Genomic DNA, 9,716 nt, shown 5'->3' with positions numbered 1-9,716 from the left:
CTGGGGTCAAAGCCAGTCCCATTCTCAAGCTGTTCTTTGTTCTCTGGTTTAACCAATACCCCATATCCCTCTCCTCACCCTCCCACCTCCCCCTCTCCATTTTACCACAGGTCTTAAAAATTAAGCTGTGCATGAAACCAAACACCACACTTGAACACTGCCCAGCAAATGCTCTTCATGGTCACAGAAGAATACTAATCGACCATAAAAAAATGGATAAGAGCAGCATGTCCTTATATGGGCAGAGGCTAGACAAGCATCTGACACAAACATCATTTTTAAAGAAAAAATAATATTTATTTGCAATATAAACAAAGTCCCAATATTGGATCAGTATATATAGGGTCACTAATTTTCCTTCATAACTCAGAAAGCAGAACCATTCCTCACTAACAAGCTCTCATTTGTACTCATCAGAAGATGCATCTTTTTTTTCCTTTAAAGAAGAAAGACCACTAACAGCACAGGAAGCCTTTACAAACCAGCTTAGCTGTAATGCAATACAGATGCACTGTCAAAAAATCCCTGAAAAAATAAATTCCTCCATGAGGTAAGATGCAATTAGGATATTCTCAATTTTCTCACTCGCAACCGTACTTACGCCCATTCTCCCTTCCAATGACCCACGATCCCAACATTGTTGCAAACAAAACCCAACGAACAAACAAACAAAAAACAACCAGAAAACAAGAAAGAGAAGCTCATTCCAACATTCTGGTAACATCTTTAACAAAAAGAACGGTTTCAGGATGTGACAGCATCAAACATTCCTCCAGATGGAGATTTTTTTTTTATTATTTTTTTCTTTTTCTTGAAAAAAAGTACAAAAAACTGGATATTTAGAAAAAATCCGTGGCTTTTTTTTTTTTTTTTCTGAAAAAAAGTACAAAAAACTGGATATTTAGAAAAAATCCGTGGCTTTTTTTTTTTTTTTTCAGTTACATGAGAGTTAAAGTGGACAGGGAGGGGGGAGAAAGGAGGGACTACATTGCAGCCAATAAAGAAATCTCCAAATCCGTTCTGCCCTCCTCCCAGAAATTACTACCACTTCCTCCCCTCCCGGCTTGGTATAAGGTGTTTGCCAAACACTAGCCAGAAATATAAACAAGTCTTCTCAGAATAGAAGGCACGGCATAAAGTTATTTGAAAGAGGAAGAAAAAAAGAAATCAGAACCTCTGTCAAAAGCTCCAATCATCTCAGAATTTGCCAGTTAATATATATATTCATATATATAAAAAAATTCTCTGTTACATCGCTCTTATCATTTCCACATCTCTTCACTCCCCTCACACGCTCCATGTGTGACGATTCAGTCCCGTCCCGCTACGCAATCCTCGCTCTGCTCCAGGCGCTCGCCGTGTTCCCCCCTCCACCCCGCACACATGGAAAAGAATCAAGTGTGCACGAGAAACGCCAACATCACAACTACCTTCTGTACTCGGGAAGCTGGAATGGTTTTGGGCCAGCCGGATGACGTTAAGTCAGTCAACAGGCAGCAGAGAACGAAGCTGGGCTCAGACATGCTTCTACCAGCTCTGGAGGCTACAAGAGTTTTACCTCTGGCAATAGCAAACAGTGTTTTTGGCAGGGGTGGCGTTAAAAAAAAAAAAAGCTTGCGGCTTAGTCACCTTGGCTGAATCAGTGCAGAGTTTGTGATTGTGAGTGCAGGAGTGGTGAAGGGGTTGCGTTTAAGCCCAACTGGCCTTCACACATAACAAAGCTTCCTACCAGATGCTAACAACAACAGCAGCAGCATGTATCTCTCTCTGGAGTACCCAGTAATATGCCAGGACATACCAAGGCTTCACAAAGTGTGCAAAATGCATTTGGTCAATATAAACATTTGATTAAAAAAAATAATAAATGATCAAACAAGAAACGAATAAAATACTGGTTTTGCAACCTCGTCTGTACAAACAGTCAGGAACTTACATATTTAAAAAGAGTTTGAACCCAAAGCTCGAGTAAGATCTACCTTTTCTTTTTTTAAAATCAAAAAAAGTAAACTTGGGTTTTAAAACAGTCTTGGCCCAACACCTTTTGTTTAAGGTTTCCAAGTGCATAAATCTCCTCACTTTCCACAGCAAGCTAACCCCTGGTAGCTCTTCACATGTGTGCGTGCTCTGACAGTCCCAATGCACCCTGGAAAGCGGTTATTGCCGGTAACAGCTGCGTTCAAAACGCTGTAACATCGCCCGTATTAAATAACCCCCTGTAAAAAGACTACCTCTTCAAACCACTTTGATCAGGATACTAATGAACGGCATTAGCCTTCTTAAAGCAGCGATCAGGCACCTCTGCCCAGAGAAGCTAGTCCTTTCAGAGCTGCCTGGCAAGACAGATATTTTTGTAAGAGTTGAAATGCTCAAGAGAAGCGATTCGATGCTCAAGTTCCCAACCAGGCGGCATCCCCTTCATGTGGACTCCAGAGTGTTCAGCTGAAACAGGTTGTGGTTGGTAGGGGTGGTGAAGTAGAGCTGTTCGCTGGGTGAGCGGTTGTCACACGGGCTGTTGAGTCCCAGAGTCCTCTCAAAGTCCAGGAGCTGGCCCATGAAGTTAAAGTTTGGGGAAATGTTGGATTTTTTCCTTTTCACAAAGTCATAGGCATCATTCAGGGACAAGTTGAGTTTTTGCATCAAGTAGGCGACAGTGACTGTTACAGACCGGCTGATGCCGGCGAGGCAGTGAACAAGGATCCCACACTTCTTGGAACGGGCCTCATCTGAAACAAGACAAGGGGAAGGGGGAGTCTATTATTCTGCACCAAAAATGCACGGCTTTGGAGCAGGGCCAGGTGGCAGCTGCAAGCTCCCAGGACCAGGATGACTGCCAGAACTGGATCCCCTGCTCCTAGTGACACCATCTTCTGTCCCTTTGACACCCACATCTCTCCCCAAAGGGCTCCTGAGATATTCCCACTGCACAGCGAAGCTGCACATCCCTGTTCGCACAGCAAGGCCAAGCATCTCATGTGCTTGAGAAGTACTAATCAAGCCTGGCAACACATCCCTTGCCTAGGGAGCATCGGTACCCTCTATTCAAACAGAGAAATGGAGTAACCCACAGAAGGCAGGTGGAGCTGAAAGCAACTGCTCCAGGGAGATGCTGGTGGTCAGGCACAGCACACCCACCTCAACACCAATTAACCGGGGAAGGCTGTGTACTCGATGCAAGGCTGCAGCCCAGCACCACACAAGCTACTCTCTTCTACTGTTCTTGTCCTCCTTCCACTAGAAAGTAATGTGAATGTAGTCAAAGCCAATTTAAGCAGAGTCTGAAGTGCAGGAACTTCCCTTATTGTGAAATTGTTCTTTAGGATCGACAGAAACACACTTCACTACAAACAAACGCTTGGTTGGAGGAGACTCTCAGGATGAATGGTAGCAGGGAGCAGGAATGCAGGCTGGACCAAAAAATGGCGAGAGAACAGCGATGAAATTTCCCCTCCCTTGCCACCGATTGAAAAGCACACACACACTCATTGTCTCTCACACAGTCGGAACAGCGTGATCCCTTTATGAATTGACATCTTAGTGCTGAAAGAGGGACACGCTGCTGAGAGCACTGAATGCACGCAAGTACCCAGCACTGCTTACTTCTGAGCAGCCCTATTTCAAGTCAGTCATTTGACTGAGAGCTTGGCGAGGAGGGAGAAGGTGGCAGGAGAAAAAGGATCCTCAGGCAAAGCCGGAGGTAAGAGACACTGGCACCATGAGCACAGAGAAGGGCAAAGAAGGTGCAGATAAAACAAAATCCAGACCCAAGCCACAACACGTTTTCTGCCCCAGCTTCCAAAAACAGGCAAGAATTTCCAGTAGAGTGGGCAATCACCCCCAGCATACCCAGCCCTCCCCTCAGTCTCTTCCGTTCAACATTTTTCTGAGACATTTTTGCTTTTCATCTGACCCATGCCACATTTCTTGGTGTTTGGTTTTAGAGTGAGGTAATCCTCCATTTCCTGTCATTAACTGGGAAGCACAAGTGCTGTGTGCAGGGAGACATCCTCTGACTGGAGCAGATGGATCCCAAATGCCACATGCCAGCAGGGACCCTGAACCTCACCCCTGACGTTTAGTACTAACCGTCCCATGCGGGAAGTGAAGATGGGACATCAAACAGGTCCCTGCTGCCACACTGAAGCAGCTGCTTCTGACCACAGTTGTGTTACTAGAGGACAGAAGCTGGAGGCGAAGGAAAGCACATGGGAACCAGGGTTTCCAACGGCTGAAAAGCAGCCAAGGACCTACCACCTTCCTGCCGGGTTTCAGGCCTGAAAGCACAGCAAGTGAGTGCATGCAGCAGGGTCCGAAACCAGGGAGGGTAACAAAGCAGGATTGAAATGGGCTGCACAAATTTCAGTCCGAAGGTAAAGGTCCCCCCTCGCCTTTACCTACACTGGTTAACCAGATATGAAGCCATAGGGCTTTTAATAGTTAATGATGGTAATGACTACCTGTGCCACTCACCCCCCATAAATCAGAACTGATTAGGCTAACGACCATCACCAGCAGACAGCATAGGTCATGCTGGAAGTGTACATCCCTATTCAGTCCGACAGACACTTCTCACAGAATAAGAGCAATTTTCAAACATCAACACTAGCCTGGGTGAAGAGATCTGCCCCGCTGCGCCCCTCCCCACGACCAGCCAAAGCTGTCTCAGGGGCTGTCTGCACAGCAGTTTTTCCAGCTGAGCTCTGCAGTGTAATTATAATCACTAACTCATTGTGTTGACACTTACCTTGGGAGAAGTATCCATACAAGGAGTTAGTTATGCTAGGGTGACTTACAGTGGGATCACAACTAGACTAGCAAATCCCCTGAGGAAAAGAAAACATCCCCCCACCACCAATTTTAACCACAGGCTCAGGAATTGCTGGCACCAGTCACGTTAATGCAGCTCCCATCGACATTCATTCCTCTGAGCAAAGCAGGGAAAGGAGCTCCCCACTGCCTCAGTTCAGCCATTTCACACAAGTGCAAATCCCCATACAAGGGCAAGAGACAGCGGGGCCAGGTCCAGAGGGGCCGGTCCTACCACTTGCAGGTAACCCAGCTGAGGTGCTGCAAGAGAGCTGAATTTTGGAAGGGGAGGCCTCCCTGAACCCAGCCAGGGTGACACGCACCAGAAGTGTCACCTCGGCAGCGTGACGCTCAGCTGCTAAGCTAGCGCCAATGCTGTGCCTGGGAGAGGTGAGGCCAGAGACGAGCAACAGCCCTGGGAAGTTGCTTGCCACATTCCCAAGCGGTGAGTATGAAAAGAGATGTTCTGCCAACTACCTACCAATGAAAGCAATGGCCTCGGGAAAGAACTGCGAGAGGTTCTGGCTCCAGTGATCTGAGATGGGGATCTGCTTGTACTTGAACTCTCCGTCGTGCTCAAACATGTTTGGCAGGTTGGGAGTCACATTCAGGATGTATTTAATGCCGTATTTGCCCAGGACGTCCAAGTTGGTCGAATCTTTGGCACAGCCCAGGTACAGGTAAGGTAGGATCTGGACTGGAAAGGCAGGCTGATTGTTAGGGATGGGGCTCCCATCTGACTCCGTGGCACTGCTGGGTTCCCTGTCGGATTCACCGTCCGAGCAGTCGGAGCTTATCCGCAGTCCTCCCAGGCCAAGGACCGATGCAGGGGGAGAGTTGCTGGGCGAGGAGCTGTCAAGGTTCGTCTCGCAGTGCTCCGAATACTCAGTCTGAAACTTGTTAAAGCCACCTGGGAAGGGGGAAAGGAGAGAGGGAAGGGGAGAGGCAGAGAGAAAAAGGTGTTTTAATCTTCAGAATGAGAAATCCTTCTACCTGGACATAGGTGCATGTTACTTAGCAAGTCTTTTAACAGTAAAAAGTTGGTATACATTCAACTTCACACTAAGAAAGGCATCTCCCTGCTCCCTCATCTTCCCTCGGCAGATTGCTACTGAGCAAACAGGTCCTGGGAAACCAGAGTGTTTCTTACGAAGTTTGATATTGCTTGTGATAAATAGTGGCCAAATCTCACTTGCAAAAGAAACAAACGTCCAAAAATAAAAATCAATGGCAAGAGACAATCTCGCCTTCTTTAGCTTCTCAGAAATATGGGTCTGGGGCAGTTTAGGCAAGAGCTATTATGCCACCTAGACAGAAAAGCACAAAAGTATGTGCATCTGAAAAGATAAAGCAAGAACAACATCCACATACCCAGCCCAGCATGAAAACCCAATAAAAATAATTCACCTTCAAGCAGGAAAAAAGGCTGTGAGTTTTGCCAAAGAGTGATCCTCACACCTATTTTATCACTACAAACACGTTTTGCGACACAGCAGTGTCACAGGTTTGTTCTTCACCCAAACCACAGGAGGTTTGAGCAGGGATGGGACCCTTCACGTCTGCTGCTAAGTCCTTTTCTCCGGCTCCTCGGCTCAACAGCTTGGGAAGGAAGGCAGAGGCAGGGAAGCAAAAACCCCACCGATCTACCTCCTTTCCAGGCAATATTAAGCCGGAGCTCAGCCATCGGTATCTGACACTGACAAATGGTTTAATTAGAAAGGCCTCCTGGAAACTTTGTTAGTGGGTTCGGCGGTTGTGGCGGGGTCACTGAGCAGGACAGACAGCTCCTGCCACATCCATTCATGAAAAAGGCTCGTCCTCGTCCTCCTCCTCCCCCCGTGCCGCCAGACAGCGCCGAGGAGCCATTTTGGAATTTTAATTGGAAACATTTCCCACCGAGACTCCCGGAAAAAGGCAGAGAAAGGGGCTCAGCTCCTCCCCTGCCCATCGGGGAGAGCTTAGGAGTAACTTCAAAGCTGCTCCTTGCTGCTAGGGAAGAGGATGATGGGGAGAGAAACGGGAAGACAAAGCGAAGGAGAAACGGGGCCCATCAGGAAACCCCAAACCGGGATGGGAGACTCACCCACCGACATGGGCAGGGAGCGGAGGGACGGTGGGGGGCAAGCAGGATGAACCCCTGTGCTTGGCCCCCCACACCATGTCACCTTTGAAGGAAGCTTGTGAAGGCACTGCAGCCTTGAAGGCTGGTCCCCAAATACCTTCCTGTCCCCCTGCCACCCCAACCCCGTACCAGGGGCTCCCTCGGCTACCCAAAAACGGTCTATCAGGAAGCAGCAGTGGTTTTTAAAGGGCTGCGAGTGGCAACTTTCTTCACCACTCTCCCCCCAACACTCCTCCGTTCTCCTGTTATTTCTGCCTCAAACCCGCCACCCAGCGACCGGACTGGGAGGACTGGGAGGATGGGAAGGGTCCCAGCAGCCCAGCTGTGGGTTCTGTTCAGCCCGCTGCGGAGGCCTGCTGGGATCCTTCAAAATGGCCAAAAAACACCACCCCCACCCCCCACAAAAATCCAAAACCCCAAACCACCCCAGTCCTCACGAAAGGACATGTGCGGGGCTCTGCACCCCTGCAGCAGGGCTCCCCGCTCCTCCATCGCCCTGCCCTGGGGGAGCCGCCGGGCTGCCCCCTCCCAGCCCCGCCGGCACATCCAGGGAAACAGGGAGAAAAAGCCAAGCGCTCGCTTTCGGGAGACGGGGAAGGGAAGGGGAAAAAAAAAAAAAAGGGGGGGGGGTGCTCTCCTGCTCTCCCCCCCCTCCCCAAAATCTGGCCATTCTTACCGGAGGGAAGCCTGGCGCTGGGGCGGGGAGCCCCGCAAGGCACCCTCCGGGGAGCAGAGCCGAGGGGCGCCCCGGGGGGCGGCGGTGCCCAGCCGGGGTCGGCTCGGGACGGGGCAGCGCTGGAAGGGACACAGCCTGGAGGTTGGGGGGCTCCCTCCCGCCGCTGCCGGGGAGGCGACGCAGAAAGAAGCGGGGCGCTCCCGGCCGCTTCCAGCCTGCGACCATTTTGTGCGGGGGATTAAAGCGGGATGCAGAGGGGGGAAAATACGTATGTATATGTATAAATAAAAACAGATCAGGCAGCGGGAGGAGGCGGGAAGGAAGCAAAACAACCCAGTCACCTCCGGCCGGCCAGGCGATGGGCGCCCGGCGATGCAGGGGCCGGGGGCTGCGGGGGGGGGGTATGGCCAAGGGCCGGAGGAAGGGCGGGGGGGGGGGGCAGCTCACCTTTCAGGTAATAGGCTTTGCAGCCGTCATCGCGCAGCTTCTGGAGCAGGAGCCCCAGGACGGAGGTGGCGGCGCCGCCGTCCTGCCAGTCGGCGGTGGCCTCGTCGTAGAGCAGCACGGTGTCGGCCTTGCAGCGCTTGACGAAGCGCTCCTTGTCCTCGTGGTTGGGGATGATGGAGCGGATGGGCAGGTTGCCCTTCTTGAGGCGGCGGAGCATGAGCCCGGGGATGGCCAGGTTGATGGCCGTCTCGATGTGCGAGCTCTCGAAGAGCTCGTGGGGGCGGCAGTCGAGCAGCAGCAGCGAGCGGCCGCCGCCCGACTCCAGCTCCTCCTGCAGCCACTCCGCGCTCTTGCACGGCATCGCCGCAGCCATGGGCGCCCGCGGGGAGCTCCCCCAGACCTGCGTTTTCATGGGGCTCGGCAGCGGCGGCCGCCAGCGCCCGGCCCCCCCGGCCACCCACGCGGCGGCCGGACGCGGCCCCGCTCCGCTTGCTCCCCGCCGCCGTCCCCCGCCCCGGTGGGGCTCGGCTCTGCTCTGCGCCGGACGCGGCGCCGCTCCCGCTCCGCACGGCCGTGGGTGCGCGCTTAGCCTGCGGCCCGGAGCGCGGCGGGGCCCCCGCTCTGCCCTACGCGGTGCGCCCCATCCCGGCGGCCTCACTTAAAGCGGGGTTCGCCGGCGGCTCGGCGTGTCATGCCTCGGGGGGCGGGCCGGGCGGCGGGGCCGGCCGAGCGGCAGCGCGCCCCGCCCCCTGCCGCGCGGCCCCGCGCGCGCGCGCCCCCGGGCGGCGCGGCCCCGCCCCCCGCCGCGCGGCCCCGCCCCCCGCCGCGCCCCTGCCGCCAATGAGGGCGCGCCGGGGGGGAAGGGGCGGGGCCTGCGCGGCGGCGGGGCAGGGCGGAGGGGCAGAGCGCGGGAAGGCGCGCGGCGGGCAGCCGACCCCGGCCCGCCTCGCCGGGCCTGGACACCGCCCCCTCACCCCCCCCACCCCCCCGGTGGGTTTCAGCCAAAAGTTTAAGAAAAAGTTATGGGAGTGGAGTGACACGGCCCACGGGCCGGTGGGTGTGGAGGCCTGCGTGGGCTTTGAGTGGGTCATGCCCAGCCCTGCCTCGGTCCGTGACAGCAACGTGCAGTTCCCAAATAAAACTGGCTGCGACTCATTAAGCCTCCGGATTCCCCTTCGTTCTCAGAATGAGCTTCAAAATAGATGATTTTATCTGTGCATCCTCGTTTATTTTTAGAGTATCTTCCCTATTGGTACCCACTACTATAAATACAAACCTTTTGTGCTGCAACACTGAAATTTCAAGACAGGAATGTAACTGGAGGCACCCTTCTGGTTTCCTTCCATCTTTTACGTGCCTTCTCATGTGAGTCAGTCCTCTGGTACCAGAAGTTTTCTGTGCCTCACACAAACTGTTCCTGTTACAAAATAGATTTGATCTTTCTCTTTTTAATGAGCAGGATGACATTAAAAACGTGGTTTCATATGAGCTGCTTCTATTGCAGTCTGTTTTCACCATGCAGGCAGTGAAACACCGATGGGTTGCTCGGAGAGGTTGTGCAATCTCCATCCTTGTTGGTTTTCAAGAGCCGACTCAGCACAGCCCCGAGTAACCTGCTCTGACCTCAGGGCTGACCCAGCTTTAAGCAGGAGGTTTGACTAGAGCCCT

At 52.7% G+C, this 9,716-nt stretch overlaps 1 protein-coding gene across 1 annotated transcript; it reads right to left on the bottom strand.

The window, feature by feature from the left end:
* Positions 1 to 272: 272 nt before the first annotated feature.
* Positions 273 to 8,708, bottom strand: DUSP7 (dual specificity phosphatase 7). Its single transcript, XM_074836380.1, has 3 exons — positions 8,049 to 8,708; positions 5,285 to 5,713; positions 273 to 2,723 (listed from the first exon to the last, which is right to left on the bottom strand). Exons 1-3 carry the CDS (start codon positions 8,458 to 8,460, stop codon positions 2,416 to 2,418), a joined length of 1,149 nt encoding a protein of 382 aa, XP_074692481.1. The 5' UTR covers positions 8,461 to 8,708; the 3' UTR covers positions 273 to 2,415.
* Between the last annotated feature and the right edge of the window lie 1,008 nt (positions 8,709 to 9,716).

The sequence above is a fragment of the Strix aluco genome, chromosome 11 (assembly GCF_031877795.1).
Source record: "Strix aluco isolate bStrAlu1 chromosome 11, bStrAlu1.hap1, whole genome shotgun sequence".
Taxonomy (NCBI): domain Eukaryota; kingdom Metazoa; phylum Chordata; class Aves; order Strigiformes; family Strigidae; genus Strix; species Strix aluco.
This window is presented reverse-complemented; position numbering and strand designations above follow the sequence as displayed.

Bases quoted from the DNA above. Each gene is read 5' to 3' on its own strand.
- DUSP7 (XM_074836380.1), bottom strand. From the start codon at position 8,460: ATGAAAACGCAGGTCTGGGGGAGCTCCCCGCGGGCGCCCATGGCTGCG. The intron at 5,714-8,048 runs GTGAGCTGCCCC...CCCCCTTCCCAG, and splicing joins CAAAGCCTATTACCTGAAAG to GTGGCTTTAACAAGTTTCAG. The intron at 2,724-5,284 runs GTAGGTAGTTGG...GTCTTGTTTCAG, and splicing joins CGAGGCCATTGCTTTCATTG to ATGAGGCCCGTTCCAAGAAG.